Source organism: Hypanus sabinus, chromosome 1 (assembly GCF_030144855.1).
Source record: "Hypanus sabinus isolate sHypSab1 chromosome 1, sHypSab1.hap1, whole genome shotgun sequence".
Lineage (NCBI taxonomy): Eukaryota > Metazoa > Chordata > Chondrichthyes > Myliobatiformes > Dasyatidae > Hypanus > Hypanus sabinus.
The window spans coordinates 114,480,886-114,499,965 of record NC_082706.1 but is presented as its reverse complement, the minus strand read 5'-3'; the positions used below and the strand labels follow the sequence as shown (position 1 = coordinate 114,499,965).

Sequence of the window (19,080 nt, the reverse complement as noted above, 5' to 3'; positions counted from 1 at the left end):
CTAACTATATGGAGGGAATACTGTGAGAAAGGTCTGCCAGAATTTAGAATGGCATGGACTAACTGGAATAGTCAACATAAATTCATGAAAGGAAAATTGTTTCCAACATTGGGGCAACAAGGTTGAGGAGCAGTTAAGAAATGCTATTGCAGTGCCAGCAATCTGGGTTCAATGCTGCAGCTGACTCTAAGGAGTATGTACGTTCTACCCCATGACCGCATGGGTTTCTTCTGAGTGCTCAGGTTTCCCTTCACATTCCAAATATGTGTGGGTTAATTGGTCACGAGGTGTAATTGGGCAGTACAGGCTGTTTTTTGAAGAAATTATGAAGATTTCTTCATAATTTAAGTGATGGTAGAATCGTAGACATCTATGTGGATTTAGCAAGATCTTTGACAAGGTGATAGGTGAGTCTAAAATATTAGATCATAAGCAGTCCAGGGTGAACTAGTCAATTGGACTTGGTGCCCAATGATGCTATTCACTAACGTCCGATCGCTGGAAAATAAGATGGGATTACCTGTATCTGTCCCTGGACCAGTAGGAGGTGAAGGACTGCTGCACACTTGCCCTGACAAAATTGTGGCCCCAGGGCACCACTCCAGACTCAGCCATCTTGCTGGAAAGCCTGATGTTTTCTGGGTGAACAAAAATGTGCTCTCTGGGGAGAAAGGAGCGTGTCCTCAGAAAATCAGAAAAAATTGCAGCATGCTGCTGTGGGGCTTGAGAGTAGGAATCACAAAAGGTTGGTTTGCAGATGCAGCAGGCTATCAAGAAGGCAAATATGTTGGCCTTCATTGCTGGAGGGATTCAATTTAAGAGCAGAGAGGTTATGCTGCACCTGGAAATTTTTTTTTGTGTGCAGACCACATTTTTCAAAGTGGTTGTCTTGGAGTAAAGATTCTGTGAGTGGTCCCCCACGTCCTTCTCACAGTGCAGTTTTTTTTTAAACGAGGCTGAGTTGAGAGCACGACACTCAAGCTGGCACAGATGGAAAGCGTGTCTGGGAGCCGCCCAACTGGATTCGAACTCAGGAACCTTCGCTCCAGAGTCCAGCGCTGATGTCACTGCACCACCAGCCGGCACTGGAGTACTGCATGCAATTCTGGTCTCCTTACTTGAGGAAGAATATACTGGCTTTGGAGGCGGTGCAGAGGAGGTTCACCAGGTTGATTCCAGAGAGTTAGACTGTGAGGAGAGATTGAGTTGCCTGGGACTGTACTCACTGGAATTCAAAAGAATGAGAGGAAATCTCATGCAAACATATATAATTATGAAAGGAATAGATGAAACGGGCAGGAATGTTGTTCCACTGGTAGGTGAGACTAGAACTAGAGGACATAGCGTTGAGTCAGGGGAATAGATTTAGGATGGAGATGAGAGGGAATTGCTTTTCCCAGAGATTGGTGTATCTGTGGAATTCTCTGCCCAAGGAAGCAGTGGAGGCTACTTCAGTAAATAAACTTAAGACAAGGTTGGGTAGATTTTTGCATAGTAGTAGAATTAAAGGCAATGGGGTAAAAGCAGGTAGCGGGAGTTGAGCCTATGGCCAGATCAGCCATGATCTTATTGAATGGTGGAGCAGGCTTGACAGGCCAGATGGCCTACTCCAGCTCCTAATTTTTATGTTCTTATGCAAGCCCTGCCACAACTTTAAATTCCTCAGTGTTATCATTTCAGAGGACCTTTCCTAGGCCCAGCACATAAGTGTGATTACAAAGGAAGTGCTGGAGCGCCTCTATTTACAACTTTGCAAATATTTGCCATGAGATCTAAGACTTTGACAAACTTCTATTGACGTGTGAAGGAAAGTATGTTGGCTAGCTGCATCACAGCCTGGTGTGGAAACTTCCCTTGAATGGCAGTCCTTCAAATATTAGTGGATATCGCCCAGTCCATCACAGGTAAAGCCCTTCCAACCATTGAGCACATCTCCACAGAGCTGTTGTTGCAGGAAAACAGCATCCATCATCAGAGACCTTCCTCTAACCAGGATATGCTATCATGAAGAAGGTATAGGAGCCTCAGGGCTCATACCACCAGATTCAGGAGCAGTAATTACCCCTCAACCATTTGGCTTGTGAACTAGTGGGGATAACTTCATTCACCCCATCACTGGAATATTCCCACAACCTATTGATTTACTTTCAAGGACTCCTCTTCTCATGTTGTTGATATTTATTGCTAATTTATTTATCATTATTTCTTTTTGTACTTGCACAGTTTGTTTTTTTTGCACACTGGTTGAATGCCCAGTTGGTGTAGATTTTTATCAATTCTATTAAGGTTATTATTCCATTATTGGTTTGAGTATGCCCACACGTAAATGAATCTCAGGGTTGTATATGGTGACATATATGTATTTTGATTATAAATTTACTTTCAACTTTGAAGACCACCAGAGGAGGTCTGTGTGTCTACATAATGAGTACTGAAGTATGAATGCCTTGGTAGTAATGGCCCACTGCTCACCGCTGATAGAGTTTTTACTGGTGAAGTGTAGGCCCTTCTGCTTACCGAGGGAGTTACTGCCATTGTGATCATTGCTGTTTACATCTCCCCACATCCCCCCCATCCAACGTCAGTGCTGGGGGAAAACTACGGTGTCATTTGTGACTTCAAAGGCACTTGTTCCGATGGTTCCTTCATTGTTGCTGGTGACTTCAATCACGCCACTCACTAACCCCACCCCCACCATCACCTAAGACCACATATCCATTTTGCTACTCCCTGCATACAGACCACTGGTTAAACGAATCCAATGCATTTGCAGGATGATCAGGACCTGGGCAGAAGGTGCCACCTCAGTGCTGCAGGACTGTTTTGAAAGCACGGACTGGAGCGTATTCAGGGAGCTGGCTACCTATGATCATCATGTCAACATTGTGACACTAGGGACAGATGGCGCATGTGGCAAGGTATACAAATGGCAGAGGCAACTCCCTTCCTGATGGGCTGACTGATTTCTTTGCACGATTTGGTGCCACAAATGGACATCAAGGAAAGACCCCTGACCCCGGAGTTTGTATGTTCTCTCCATAACCACGTGGACTTCTTCTGGGTGCTCTGAGTGGTAGGGGTAGGTACAATTATATTTAAAAGATACTTGGGCAGGTTGAAAATCAGGAAAGGGTTAGAGGGATATGGGCTAATGCAAGCAAATGGGAATAGCTTGGAGGGCACTTGGTTGGCATAGATGAATTTGCCTAAAGAACGTTTCCATGTTATAATTGTGACTATGAAGTTAGTGCTGTTAGATGAAATATCATGATTAGATCTAATGGTGGTACGAGTATGACCAAATGACCCAAGTTTCTTTTCCTCCTCCTCTGTTCTGATGCATTTTTGGTATCATAAGAACTCATACTGTAGATTTAAATACATTTTTGTTACTAAAGCTTTCCTGTAATGCATTCCTGATAAATTGTACATATTTCATTTTGAGCAAGGCAACTTATTCTTATTGTCTATAAGGAGAAGTTAACATTGGGGAATAGAAGAAACACCACAATTTAAAACTTTCACCCATAGCTCAGGTGTATTACAATATTTCCAATTATCTTTGTTTAACAAGCTTCTACAGATGTGCTGTTGAAGTTATCTTGACTGCTTGTATCAGGCTCTGGTACTGCAAATTCGGGCTTGCAGGAATATAGGAAGCTGCAGAGAGAAGTAGATCCTGCCCAATACATCACAGGTGGCATCTACAGGGGCATGTTGCCTCAGGAAGGCAATATCCATCATCAGTGATCCCCACCATTCGAACCATGCAACCTGCTTGCAGTTACCATAAGTTGGTGGTGAGGAAGGCAAATGTTAGCATTCATTTCAAGGAGACTGGAATATAAAAGCAAAGATGTAATGTTGAAGCTTTATAAAGGACTGATGAGGCCTCACTTGGCATATTATGAGCTGCTTTGGGCCCCTTAGAAAGGATGTGCTGACACTGGAGAGGGTTCAAAGGAGGTTCACAAAAATGATTCCAGGATTGAATGGCTTGTCATATGAAGAGTGCTTGATGGCTCTGGGGCTGTATTCACTGGAATTCAGAAGAATGCACATCTTAGACCATGAGACTGTAAGATATAGGAGCAGAACTAGAACATTTGGCCCATTGACTCTGCTCTGTCATTTCATCATGGCTGATCCATTTTCGCTCTCAGTCCTAATCTCCTGCCTCCTCCCTGTATCCCTTTATGCCCTGACCAATCTAGAATCTATCAACCTCTGCCTTAAGTATATGAAGAATGAGGGGTGACCTCATTGAAACCTATTGAATGGTGCAAAAGGCCTTGACAGAGTGGATGTGGAGAGGATATTTCCCATGGTGTGAGAGCGTAAGACCAGAAGACACAGTCTCAGAATAGAGGGGAGTCCTTTTAGAGTGGAGATGAGATGGAATTTCTTTAGCGAGAGGGTGATGAATCTGTGGAATTCTTAGTCAGAGGCAGCTGTGGAGGTCAAGTATATTTAAGGCAGAGGTTGATCAGGGCATGAAGGGATATGGGGAGAAGGCAAGAGATCGGGGCTGCAAGAGAATATGGATCAGCCTCGATGAAATGGCAGAGCATAGTCAATGATCCAAACGTCCTAGTTCTGCTCCTATACCTTATTGTCAAAGGTGCAGAAGTGTGAATTCTCACACTACCAAGTTTGAAAATACACACAAAATGCTGGTGGAACACAGCAGGCCAAGCAGCATCTATAAGGAGAAGCACTGTCGATGTTTCGGGCAGAGACATCGAGTGCTTCTCCTTATAGATGCTGCCTGGCCTGCCGTGTTCTACCAGCATTTTGTGTGTGTTGTTTGAATTTCCAGCATCTGCAGATTTCCTTGTGTTTGAAGTCTGAAAATAGCTACTTTCCATCAACCATTTGGTTTCTGAACAACTACCATAAGATCACTAGAGTTTAGCAACACTTTGATCATGTTGCACTAAAATTGACTTTCTTTTGATCTAATAGTTTTCTTCTAAAATTTGTCTTTGTTTTTCTTGTGATTTTCTTCTTACATGATGCTGTGCAACTGTCCAGTTTTTCATTACGCCTGTGCACATGACATGAAACCTGACTAATTTTTTTACAAATTAAAATCATGTGCATATAGTACCTCTGCTGTCAGAATTGCAATGTACATCACTATTCTTTTACAGGAGACACAGCTTCAACCTTATGCATTTCAATTATTTATTATTCCATACTGTCTTTGACCTCACACAAGAACAACCCTGATAATGGATTGGTTTGGCCAGGTAACAGTTAACTAGTTCAAGAAATTTTCATTTCAAGGGAAGAAGTGCTTTGTGATGTATTGCAGTAAGTGATATAACCCATTTCTTCCCACTCCCTGCCTGTTAGATGTCACAAATGGAGCTCTTACACTTGTCTTTTTTCATTCTTTGTTTCGTAGTGACTACGTCAGTAATAGTAAGATCTCCATAACTCTCTTGAAACATTTCCATCATGTACTCTATATGATTCACAAGTACAATTAATGGTACAATATTTATTCTGCCTCTGTTTTCCTTTCACTTTTCAAATTGATGATTGCAAAGTTGTGGCTGATCCTGAAACAATATCAACCAGGACATGCATCAAATGGCTTGATGACTTTATCCTTTTGTTCGACTTGAGAAAACCTGTCAACATATGACAAATTGTCATAAAGTTAAGACAGCTGATTTAAAAAATGTCAGGAAAGGAAGAAGTTATTTCTTACTTTCAGTGACAGTTCACTGTGAAAATGTGTCAGGCAGACTCCCATAAATCATTAAAGTCCTAAACAACTCTGCATGTCAATGACAAGGCTAATATGCAATTTCCTTTAATTGTCCTTGAGGACGAGATGGTGAGCTTGAATCAACTGATCCATGTCAACTAGAGAGGATAGGTTTTTGGATGCTTCAATAAATGCTTTTATAAGTTATTTGTAAACATCTACAAATTAATGAAGATACAAGAGACTGCGTGTAAGAAAATGTAAACTGCTGGAATAACTCAGCAGGTTCAAGCAGCATCTGTGGAGGGAGAGGAGTAATTGATGTTTTAGGCTGTGACCCAGAATCAGGACCAATTAATACTAGACATTGAATGTGTTACAGAGATGAATGTGACTGCAAGGTACACCACACTGTTGAATGCATGGCAATGAAATGAGCAGCCAAATAATACTGGGATATTTTTATATTGATTGAGGGAAGAATGTTGGCAGGGACATCGAGATAATTTCTTTGTCCTCTTACAAATAATTGCAATTGCACAGTACATTTTAGTACTTTGGAGGATCTCAAATAATCAACAGTCAGTGGAGTACTTTTAAAGTGCAGTTGCTTTATCTGAGATAATTCTATTTACAGACCACAATAATAGGAAAATTTGTATTTAAGTGTTGAGGCATATATTTCTCTGGGATTATCTTTGGACTTCTACAGAGTAGTAGAATATGGTCTTTGATGTCCTAAAGTTTGGACTTTTCACAAGAGAAATAGCACTTCTACAGCGTTCTTGTCCGTCGTTCTCTCAGTGAAGTGGCAAGCTGGAGTGCACACTAGAGCAGGTGTGGCAAATATTTTAGATATTGTGTGCCCAAACAGTGATATTCTTCTGAAAGCTTGTGTGCCGTGGTAATTTAATGCATAGAGTATTGCTGATTACTGAACAAAAAAATGATGATGAGCTTTTTTGAAGGAAAAGTAATGTCCCGTTTATGTATATCAGTTGTTTTAATATTAATAAAAGTATAGCCGAAAGTTAGAAATAAATGAAGCACTTTAGAAAACCTATTAAAATTATTATTATTAATCTAAGGAGTATTGTTATTCTAACCATTTACCATCCAAATGCTGATTTATATATCAGGTTTGTGAGGATTTCAAAGTGTATTATCCAGTGTCCTGTGTTCTTGCAACCATCCAGCTGGTACCAAACCAGTTTGAGAAGTTTACTGTGAAAATGTTTCACTGTTCTTATGTTGTTAAAAATATTTGCTGCTTCGTTTGGCAGTAAAGATAATTATGTATTTTTTATGGGTGGGTTGTAAAGAATCAAGAGATGGCACCGCACGCCGCATGCCAACAGATTTTTGTGTGTGTCTTAGATTTGCCGCAGCTACGGTAGAGTGCTGCTTGAAACACATGATATCTTGGAGACAGAGGTGGAATGAGCAAACCACAAGGAACACTGTTGGAAATTAATATTGCCATTGGATCTTAATCCTTTATTTGACAAGAAGAAAACAAATCAGTTTAAATTCAATGTAAAAGGAATGAAGTTGCTTTGATGATGCTTGAATTTTTTTCCCCTGACTTTTGTATCTTTTTGTGATACTCAGATTGGTGTCAAATGAGAAAACCTGAAAAAGAGGATTTAAAACACCAACTATCTAATTATCACTCTAAATGGTGGAATGCACATTTTCAGTACTGTCATGAAAAGTAGTATCGACTGACTGAACTTCCAACACCTCAGTAAATAATATCTTTTAATATTCTATTGAATATTTTAATTCACTAAATAAATTTATTTTATTTTGTCAAAAAATGATAATTCCTCAAAGCTGAGATATGGAACATGTATCTTTCTGGCAATTGATGACAGGTACATGATTTGCATTGTTACTTCAGGCCAAAATCGTACTTATTCTCCAGTATTCTTGCCATTCTCGTCAGCAGTTAGTCAAAAGGATGTACTTTTTAGCACTTAGTTTGCTATTTCAGAGTAGTCAGGATAATTCAACAGATCTGCAAAGATGTCGTTTAGTTTCTTGCACTTTAGGTTGCAGAAACAGGAGTTTATCCACATCATGTTCTTGGAGAAGCCCAGACCATCAGGGCAGTCAAAATTCACCTTAATGGTCTTTGATTTCTGGGGAGTGCAGCATCGGTCATCTGTGCAGATGCCACAGTATTTGGGTCGATATGTGCGTTGGCTCACACACCCAGACAAGGTAAAGTTTACGGGTTCCACCTGCTTCAGGACACTGAGGCACTTTTTCCCCTCCTGCAAGGAGAACAAACAAGAAATGTTCAATTTGGTCATTCTACTCACAACTCCAAACCTGAGATCATTTTAATGCTTTCCATGAGGCCATTTCCTGTATCCAACGCTCTGGCATTGCGGCATGTTTTATAAACTAAATTGATGAGGTTAGTTGGTCTCAAAGTAATGGGTCTTTGGAAACAGTTGGGGAGTCTCTGTTTTTATATTTGCATGTTACTGTATTACAAGTACATTCTAGTATGGTGATTTTTAATTCTGTTGCGTTTCTGTTTGTGAATGCACATTTATTCAGATCAGATTATTAATGGATGTAAGATGACCTCTGTTTAGTTCAAAATTAGATCAATAAAGCTGTGGTTAGGAACTGTGTCACAGGCAAACTTATGTCCAGTTAACTGCTGAAGGCTTTCTATTCCATTTGAAAAACTGAGATAGCTTCTGTATGTCTACACAGTAAACTAAAGTTACAGCACTGAAATGTTGTCCCCAACTGACCTCTGTACATGCAAACACTTCCCTTCAGAGGCATTCTGAAGGCAGCTATGTTTTGTTAAAATAAGCACCTCCTCTCTCCACTCACAAATATCCTCATTAACATTCCATCTTTTTTCATTCTGATCATGTTCCTCCAATTACCACCGGACACAAAAAACAAGCTCATGATTTTCTTACAAACTGTGATTGAAGGAAACAATCCAACATTGTTAAATGACCAGCTGAGCTGCCTAGAAGGTCAAGCATTATGGAGAATTTTTATGTACTTTGCAAACAACATACTTCACACGCAAAAGCAGAGAAACTGAGTAGTAAAAGTCTAGCATAAAAAAATTAACAATTCCATTACAACTGATGCCACATGAGCTGTCTTCCTGTCACAGTTTGGAGCCCACAAGAAGGTTGTTCAATCCAGGACTAAGCACTATGTGTTGACGCTTGATCCCCTTGGTATTTGGAGGGGGATGAACATTAAGCAGACTTTATATCCAATTATTAATCAGAAATCAAACTTGACTTTAATTCCCCGTCAAGATCACCTACTCCTTCCACATTGAACCCAATCACCAAGGTGATGGGTATGCTTCTTTAAATTAGGGGGTCACCCTGAGTGCCCCGGAATAAGAATTTAATAAACGTACTAAAGACCAAGATTACCTTGATATGCTTGGTAATGTCAACGTTGCACGGCCTTAAGTAACAAAGGCGTCTTTCGTTCACTATCTTACACTGGCGATTTTCATTTGAAATCCTGGTTGAAATCCCCATTCCACAGGATTTGGAACATTCACTCCATTGTGTAGTTTGCACTAAGCAGTTCTGGTGCCACACTTCCAATTCCCCTTGGAACGCTAAAACAATGACGAAGCAATGGTTAGTCCAAGTAATCGCCATTCTTTCCAAATCAACAAAAAATAAGGAAAAAGTATTCTACTAGGGTCAAAATGTTGTGCAATTGAGAGCACTAAGTTTTGTACCTCATCTGGAGAAATACTGCCTCTAGTTTTAGCATTATGAGGTACAACATAATTTTGCTAATTCAGCACAATTGTTCATGGGTTAGAATTATACATCGCAGAAGGAGGCTTTTTGGGTCTTTTTCTTGCGGAGGTTTTGATAAAGTTGCGCAGTTAGCCCTACTCCCTTCCCTTTCTCACAATCCCGAATTAGAATAGAACATTCTTGCTCTTAATTTTACCCAGTTCAACAAAGCATTTTTCTGGAGGGACTCAGCATGTCAAGCAGCATCTATGAGGGCTGTGGAACTCTAAAAATTTCAGGTCAAAACTCCGCATCAATGCTTCCGTCCTCCCACCAGTGAGCTCTTCCAGCATTTTGTTTGTTGCTCCAGATTCCAGCACCTACAGGGTCTTGAGTCTCCAATTACCCAATTCATTTATGAGTGAAGAGGAAAAATCCAAGGTATTTTCTCAACTGAGGTCTTCAAGGATCATTGGTGACTAATGAAGAACAAGATAAAAGTGAGTTTGTGGAATCTTCCACAACATTTGAGGCCGAAGTGACTAAAGGAGACATCGATAAATGGGGAATTCAAAGCAACAGAAGAAAGGCTTGAATGAGGATAGGCTTCTTCAATGTTCACGTCTGCTTCTTTCACACTTCACTGCAGAAACAAACCAATTATTGATCCTCCACTATTTCCAAACCTACAGTCTAAAGTTGAATAAAGTTATACTAACATTGCTGTCATTCTCAGAATCTGCTTTTGACATGAATTGTTCCAGTTGATTGGGCCTGAATGAATTAACAGGGAATATATTCCACACGTTTGCCATTGACTTCATTTTAATCACAAGGACTTCACATCCCAAGTTAGAGCCTGTAGTCCAATGAATTCAAACTGTGGTACACAAACTGGGAAGATGTGGGTTCAGTATCAAGTCTTTGATAAATTAGCTGACCTCACCTGGATGAAGAAATAAATGACAAAACTAGTCCATGTTCCCTTGGTTGGAGTTATTTTCATTTGACATTTCTAATCGGTAATGAGTGACAGATATTGATATGCTTGCTTGCAAGGTTTGCAGTTATACCCAACTTGTCTAGAATTACCCCAGCACTACTCATGTTGACAATTAGTGTGCTGAGAAATTTGTTGTACTTCACAAATGAAGGCCTGAACAAGGTCTGTCATTGGGAGAACCCTCAGGAGAGAAGAGGAGGAGAATATGGTACAAAGGATTACAAAAAGAAGCATCGTGAAGTACAAAGGCAGCCTCTTTGAAACAGTTATCTAATGAGTCACTGCTCAGTCCCACAAATCTGCAAGCTTTCTCCTTTCAGTTATTTCATTGATTTCCTTTTGAAGATTATTATTGCAAGTGCTTCACTTACCATTTCAGGCAGTGGCTCAGTTTACAGGGTTCTGTAGGACCTCCAGACCATGAGAACTGCCCTTTACGGTCAAGTTGCCCTACCTGACATGGACACATGGCGAGGTGCAGCCTTCCTCAGCTTTGCGTCATCACATATCCACTGCTCGCAGCACTCTCCTGGTATTTTTATACGTTTGGGGTTCTGACACCAGATGAGTGGAGGACGGGATTCCCTGCACACTGGAACGCAGCCGATTGCACCATTCATACATGTACACTTGTACTTGCAGCTGGGTTGAAAACTTTGCCCATTGTAGTACCTGGCACCATTGAGTTCACAACCAATTCCACTCATATCTAAAAACATTAAATATTAAAGATTTGTTCATATTTCAAATATTATCTAATATATGTAAAAAGCTAGTTTATTTGACATGATATTATTCAAAGGTCATTTGAACAATAATAATCCCTGCTATTCTTACTTTATCCATGGGATGGCACTGCTGCCAAGATATCCAGCATTCCTTAAATGCTGGAAACACTAACCGCGCGCGGTCAGGCAGCATCCAAGAGCAGAAAAAACAGAGTTAATGTTTCAACTCTGAGAATTTCATGAGAACTAGTAAGAGTTCTCTTTCCTAGTTCTGAACAAATTTCCCAGACCTAACACCATAACTATTTCCCTAAATGGAGCAATTCTTGGTTTTATTTCAGATTTCCAACATTTACCATTGTTTATTTTTGATTTGCACGACCAGAATAACATCATCCTTTGTCACTGCATAGGTGACGCTGAAATCCCATTCATTTTCTTGCTATGGAAACACCTAACGCATTGCTACTGATATTTCATTCTGTCCCTCAACATTTCCATTTTCCCCTCAAATTATCTGATCAAAGTATCCAGAACTAGCCCAATTATTTGTAGATTCAATTCAATGTGCCTCTGGCTGCATTGATATCTGGACACATAGAAGGGGAGTAGAAAGTCAGTTGCTAATAAGATTTTAACAAAAGTCACAGTGTAAAGAACTCCTGCAAAATACATTAATCCTATATTGGAAAAAGAGATGTTCATCCCTTGTTTTCCCACCTGCCCTTCTTTGCTCCTCCTCCCTGAAGGGAGTCAAAGAACTTAAAAGCTGCCTAATTGATAGAACACACAAAATTATAGAGGAACTCGGCTGGTCTGGCAGCACCTATGCAGGGAAAAAAACAATCAGAGTTTGTGCTGAAGAAGGGTCCCAGCCTGATATGTTGACAGCTTATTCCCCTCGACAGATGCTACCTGACTTGCTGAGTTCCTGTGGTATTTTGTGTGCTCTGCTCAAGGTTTCCAACATCTGCAGAATCTCTCGTGTCTAAGGTTGTTGAGAAGATGTTTCCACCCATGGGGAAACCAATCCCAAATCTGGGGTTGTCACTAGTAAATCTACTAAAGGAGTTCAGGAGATTCGTCCTTACCCAAAGTAGAGTAATGATTAAGAAGCCATGACCACAGGAAGTAGTAAGATGGAGACAAAAGGAACCACTGATACAGGTTCTCGAACTGCGACGTCAACATTTTCTTTCCATGCACAGATGCTATTTGTCCTGCTGAATTCCTCCAGCAGACTATTTGCTACCACATGAAAAACATGAGAATATAAGAAATATGCGCAGAACTAAGCATGAGAATGCTCAGCCATTCAGTACGATCATGGCTGATCTGGCCATCGACTCAGTTTCACCTACCTGCCTTTTTCCCATCATCTTTAATCCTCCTTCCATGCAAAAATTAATCATCTTTAATCCTCCTTCCATGCAAAAATTAATCCGTTTGTGTCTTAACTACATCTAATCAGGCATCCTCTACTGCTTCGCTGGGCAGAAAATTCCACAGATTCACTACTTTCTGGCAAAAGCGGTTCCTCATCATCTCCATCCTAAATCTACTCCTCCAAATCTTGAAGCTACGTCCCTTGTTCTAGTCTCACCTATGAATGGAAGCAACTTTCCTGCCTCTTGTCTTGTCTATCCCTTTCATCATTTTAAATATTTTTTATAAAATCCCCTCCCATTCTTCTGAAATCTAGTGAGTATAGTCCCAGGTGACTCATTCTCTCCTCATAGGCTAACACCCATCATCTCTGGAATCAATCTAGTGAACCTCCTCACACTACCTTGAAAGCCAGTATATCTTTTCTCAAGCAACACAAACAAAATGCTAGAGGAACTCAGCAAGTTAGTCATTATCTATGGAAAAGAGTAAACAGTCGACATTTTGGGCTAGCACCCTTCTTCAGGTCTTTGGTTCTGATGGAGGGTCTCGGCCGAAAACGTTGATTGTTTACTACACTTTCCCATAGATGCTGCCTGGCCTGCTGAGTTCCTCTAGCATTTTGTGTGTATTGCTTTGGATTTACACTATCTGGAGATTTTGTCGTGTTTACAGTATCTTTTCTCAAGTAAGGAGACCAGAACTGCATCCAGTACTCCGGATGTGGTCGAGATGAAATTGAGCAGCCGAGGTGAAAAGCATTCATGCATTAAAGGGAGAAGTTGGATAACCAAAATATAAATGTATATAAGGTAGGGTTAGACAAAGAAGAGTGCAGGTTAGGCTCTGAGGACTAGATGGTTTTTGATTGTTCTGACTCTCCTAACAACAGTCACTTCAGTCTCTTCAGTGGTTTATCGAACATTAATCATCAAGTCAATTTTTCCTTCCAATGTGTTTCTAAGACCTAATTGTATTCAGATTCCAGACATAACCTCTCCATGAGAATATCTCTCCTGCCGGAATTTACACCATCTTCCTCCTTCTTCCTCTCCTTCAATTAATTCCTAATATATTGACAATAATGTAGCAAGTCTTTCATTTGGCATTCATTGAATACTTTCAGAAAGTTAGATGGTAATTTAAAGTTGTCACAGCCTTTCCCTTTAATCCATTAATCGAGTGAGCAAACCTTGCCCCTCCCCGTCACTCAACTTCTCACAAATGCATTTAATTTGTGCAAATTGCCAAAATATGTATGTCACTTACATGCACATATTCCTACTTCGTACCTAGGGGCATCCCCACTATAGTCGCAGTACAGTCCTCTGTGGTAATCACAGGTGTCTGCCTCCGTGCAGTTCTCTCTCAGCTGCTTGGCACATGTCTTGCAGCATTCACAGCCATCCATCACCAGGCTAATGCCAGGTGGGCACCTGGGCAACCGCTTTGGACACTGGCAGGGCCAGTGGCAGTACTGGGTGCGGTTATTCGGGTGGACAAAATCCATTGAATTCCCGTCCTCCTTTGCAGATTCCTTGGAGTCCTGGGTGAGAGTCTGTGAGGAAAAAATAACAGATTTACAAAAGAGGGCAGTGGTGAACCCTTGCAAAGAAGTCAGAGGTGTTTCGGCTGATAAAATAGAGTCAGGCAGCACAGAAATAGCCCTAGCCCGTGCAATTGACCCGTCATTTGCACCAATCCCATGTTATTCCCTTCCCTTTTTATTCTCCACACATTCCCATCAACTACCTGTAGTTCCTATCACTCCCCAACACAGTAGGGGCAGTTTACAATGGTGAATTAACTTGCCGACCTGCAAGGTTTTGGAACATTGAAGAAAACTGTAACACCCAAGGGAAACCCACATGGTCACAGGGAGCATGTGCAAACTCTGCATGGTCAACAACAGAGGTCAGGATTGAGCCTGGTTCTCTGGTGCTGTGAGGGAGTGGCACCCGTGATAGCAGGGGAAGTTCCAGGTTGCATTTGTGGTTTTCTTGCTATGTTTACTAATACCAATATCATCAATTCAGTACATTTTGTAAACTATAACTTTGTAAATTTTAAAAGACAGCTGGACAGTTAGATCCCTCAGATTCCAAGGAGTGGAAGTCAATGGTAACTTGTGGTCAGAATTCAAGGAACTCCTTTGGAAAGTGAGGACATTGGAGAAGCAATGGGTTCAGATTCTGCTGTGACACATTCACAACCAATTAGTCCGCTGTGGCTCAAAATAAGAATGATCATTTGACTAAGGTATCAAAAATAGGGTCATCTTCTCCTGCTGGAGAGGAAGGGGCAACACTTTAACAGGAGTGAAAATGAAACAGAGTACCTAAGTCAGGAAGGGCCAGTACTCAGCATTGGTTGGTGGGTGACACTCTGAGTTTATTGTCAAATAGTTGGTATGTTCAAGTCCAATTGAAGCAGTGAGAATCCACATCAGCAACGATCTCCACCACCTGGATCAGGCCATCTTCTTACAGCTTTGGTCAAGAGGTAGGTTTAGAACCCTCAAGTCCCACCCCACTTGGGCTCCACCGTTCTGTTCTTGAACTGGCAGAATCAAGATCACTACACTTTGTCAACATTATGATCACTTTGTAATAAAATTTGTTTTTTCCTTCTCCTAAATGTGTTTACTTGTTAAAATTATGCATGACTTATCTTTATGTTTTTCCTGTGAATGCTAGTTATATGATGGGGCTGCAAGAAAGTTTTTCATTGCACCTGTGCATCCATGCAATTATGTTTATGACAATGAACTTGATTTTGACTTTGAAGGCAAACATGCACAGTCAGGGATGCAAATTCTTCAGGTAAGACATTTTACTGAGACTTTCTAGTAATCCAATTTGATTTCAAAGAAATGGTGAAATCACCACAGTTTCCTGTCCAATATTTACTTCCCTAGCAGCATGTATGAGCCTTTACTTTTGGGAGGGAGAGGGAGACATGCTGGGCTAATATATTGCACTTTCACCTTACAGTTCAAAATCTAACCCTTACATTTTCTACCCATCCTATATTAAATGACTGCAATCTCTATGCAATCTTAATATCATAAAACTGTCCTAAATTTGACAATTTTGCTATTTCAGAGGATTATATAACTACAGGTGACCATACCGTTTTGCATAATTGATGTATAACTTATGTTCTGACTGTTGTAAGAATCTACATGCCAATGATGCCACTACAAGCAATTTTTCTCAATGTGTCTGCACTTCACCGTACTCAAGCATAGGACAATAAACTCAACTTGACCCTTTTGTTCATTTCATACTATTCCCTGGGTCATTTTTGACTCACACAACTTCAGGAAATGTACAGCTAGTTTAAAGCTTCATTTATTACTTACTTCCAGTAAGAAGACAGCACACTCAGATGCAGTGGCATCTACGGGGTCAACCAAAGGTTTTGTTGTCTTTTTTAAATGTACTTTTTATGATCACAAGATCCCGCTGGACATTAAGAACTTAAAATACTGCAGGTCTCCCTCATCAGCGTGTTGCTCGTTGGTGGAGAAACTGAAGGAGCTAGATCTGGTGCAGACCGTGGTGCTGCCTGCAGCAGAGATGTGATGGTGAGCGAAAGAGATGTGCAGTTTAACTGCAAGCGATCATCTAAGTTGCTTTTCTTATGATTGTAAGAAACTGTTGGGTATTAGTGGTGTGAAATATTGCAAGTCGAATTCATGTGTTTATTGGTGAACGGTGGGAAAGCTGCATGATCTTTGTTGTTGTGATTTCAAGGCCTCAAGCCATGGTATCGCCTGTTTGCAGCTGCCCAGGGGAGCCATTGGAGTCAGGCACGCCACTGGAGTGCTGGGCGATGTGGCACAGTGTCCATGCTGGAATTAGTGCTGCCCCCCAGTGTTCACTCAGCAGAAGGCAAGCTGTATTGTGTTTGCAGGCAGCTGCGTCATTCATGCATTCAAGACTGACGCTGTTTTGTTTGGCTGCATTCATGGGTACGGTTGAATAACAACTAAACTTGAACTTGAACTCATATAGATACTGTACATCTATTGGATGGAATTCTAAACACTAAATTGTTCTGGTGAACTTTGTATTCTTCGCAGTAAAGATGTTGGAAAATGTTTTTTTAAGTTCCACCGCAAGTGGCGATAAGATATTTAGTGTTAGAACTAAACCCTCTGAACAAATGCTTCTCAACTTTATTCTAAACCATGAACTCAGAAGATCTCTTCTTGCAGTAATTGATAATTTCCCTGAATAACGCAACAGTGTTCCAAGCTATTCAGACTTGTGAAATTAGTGGTAAAATATTTCAATAAAATTTCATTTATTGAATTCAGAGCACAACTCTGAAGCCATCAGTCCACAATGAGTTACATTACTACTTCAGTCTAATTGACTCTGATAGTTCTATACTTGGGTACACTTACACCTCAAAGGGGATGAATATGGAATGTCAAATCGCTCATTTTTGGCATCACTAGGCACAAACTGAGATCTCTGTCATGAAGGACAGCAAACAATCTGCTGGAGGAATTCAGTGGGTTCAGCAGCATCAGTGGGAGGAAAGGAATTGTTCATGTTTTGTGTAAAAACTCTGTTTTGCATCCCTTTCCTCCTACAGATACTGTTTGACCCACTGAGTTCCTCCAGCAGGTTGCTTGCTGCTCCAGATTCTAGCATCTGCAGTCTCTTGTGCCTTGATGTCACGAGGGAAGCAAAATCATACTCTCACTGCAGTAGGCAATGTATTACGGGCATCATAGTGGTTAACGCAACACTATTACAGCTCAAGGAGTCGAAGTTCAGAGGTCAATTCCAGCACCTTTCTGTATGGAGGCTCTGTACGTCCTCCCCGAGTGATGTGTGGGTTTCCCCTGGGTTTCCTCCCACAGTTCAAACATATATCGGTTAGTAGGTTAATTGGTCATTGCAAATTGTCACATGATTAGGCCAGGGCTCATCGGGGTTGCTTTAAGGGGTGGAACGGTCTGCTCCATCTTGCTTCGCTAAATAAATAAACAAACAAACAAATAAATAAATAGGGTTTCAATTAATCCTGGTAGTTATATTTGGCCAGGGAATGGTTGCCAGAGACACTGAGTTATCAAAGAGGAAAGAATTCCATTCCTTGGCATCTACATTCATAATGATTCCAACAAAAAAGTGCTTGGTTGTTTTTTTTTGGAAAATGTATTGCTGTAATTCTACTCTCCCTGTTTATAATAAATTTATGTCAACAACAATTTTGTACATCATTTATTTCACCAGACAGAAAAGCGAGGACAACAAAGGGTGTATGAAGATAAAGGAGTGAAGGGAAGTTGAGAGTAATGTATTTTGCTTGTGTCCTCTGGCAATGCTGTCTTGTGATTGGATATAAAATCATTATTATAACCCATTTGGAGTTCTGTAATTGACCTATTAGCTCCTTATACCATGAAAAGCATGCACTCATTTGTTTGTTATCCACAGACCAAACTTGCACATGGTTAGCCCAAATGCCCAGCAAGCAGAGCCTGGTGAGCATAAAAAATGAGGGATGATTGAAGAGGGAGAAGGAGAAAACAGAGACCCAACACCCACACGGACTCAGGCCTAATTCCTATTATGCAGGCACTTATGCAAATAGAATTCTGCGAGATAGACATTCTGCTCCAGGCAGTTGTGTGATAAGGTGACATTGGAATGCAAATCAGAACTCAGAAAATTTAGATGGGCAGTAACCAGATATTTCTCTTCATTGTGCTGTCTAAAAGAAGTTTGAGAAATAAAGGCAGTAAAAAAACAGGTAACCTGCAACCAAATAAAACTTAGAATATACCTGCTAGGAAAATGTCGGAATATTAATTTAAATTGTTGGATGACCTCACCAATGGTTTGTTTTCAAATTAGAACTTACATAGATGTTAAAACTTCAAACTCCTCTACTGACCTAGAATTCCATTCATTGTTATAATGCTATAAAGTCCACACCAGTTCAAACACTCAGGACTTAGTATTGCAAGACAGACAGATTTTCTAGTCTACTGCATGCTATTTTCATAAATACACCAACATACACTCAATTCATTATCTTTATTATAATAAATCTTCCAGTTGTTGGTTCTGGTGATATTAATCCAGAGGTTCTTTGGACATCATGAATGAGACATGAAGTTTGGTGGTTACGGCCATTCTATTAAATGTTAAAAGAACAAAGAATGAACAAAGAAAAACAAGTCATGGTCATCTCATGCTGAAACTAGAGTAAAAGAACATTCCGTTGATAAGGTGCAACTTATGAAACAGCCAGATTCAAGTAACATGATACCTGCTACTGAAAAACTGAGAAGCTTCTAGAAGTTAAGTAATCAGCTATACTACAATTGTTAGAAAATTTACTGAACAATTACATGTATATAGGTAATTATATAAAAATTATAAGAAAATATTGTAAAGTTAAACTAGAAGGAAATTGTAAGAAAAAAACACAATTCTACACTCTTGTCCAACACAGTGAACC

At 40.4% G+C, this 19,080-nt stretch overlaps 1 protein-coding gene across 3 annotated transcripts in view; it reads right to left on the bottom strand.

Annotated features, from left to right (window-relative positions):
• Nucleotides 1–7,189: 7,189 nt before the first annotated feature.
• The window catches only part of LOC132396822 (CCN family member 4-like), a 46,190-nt gene continuing 34,299 nt past the window's right edge, over nt 7,190–19,080 (bottom strand). For all 3 annotated transcript variants that reach the window (XM_059974790.1, XM_059974801.1, XM_059974809.1), the window contains exons 2-5: nt 13,861–14,149; nt 10,932–11,186; nt 9,151–9,344; nt 7,190–7,998 (exon numbers count right to left, since the gene is read on the bottom strand). In XM_059974790.1, coding sequence (XP_059830773.1) covers nt 7,699–7,998; nt 9,151–9,344; nt 10,932–11,186; nt 13,861–14,149 — 1,038 coding nt within the window. In that variant the 3' untranslated portion in view covers nt 7,190–7,698. The remainder of the gene's footprint in view (nt 7,999–9,150; nt 9,345–10,931; nt 11,187–13,860; nt 14,150–19,080) is intronic.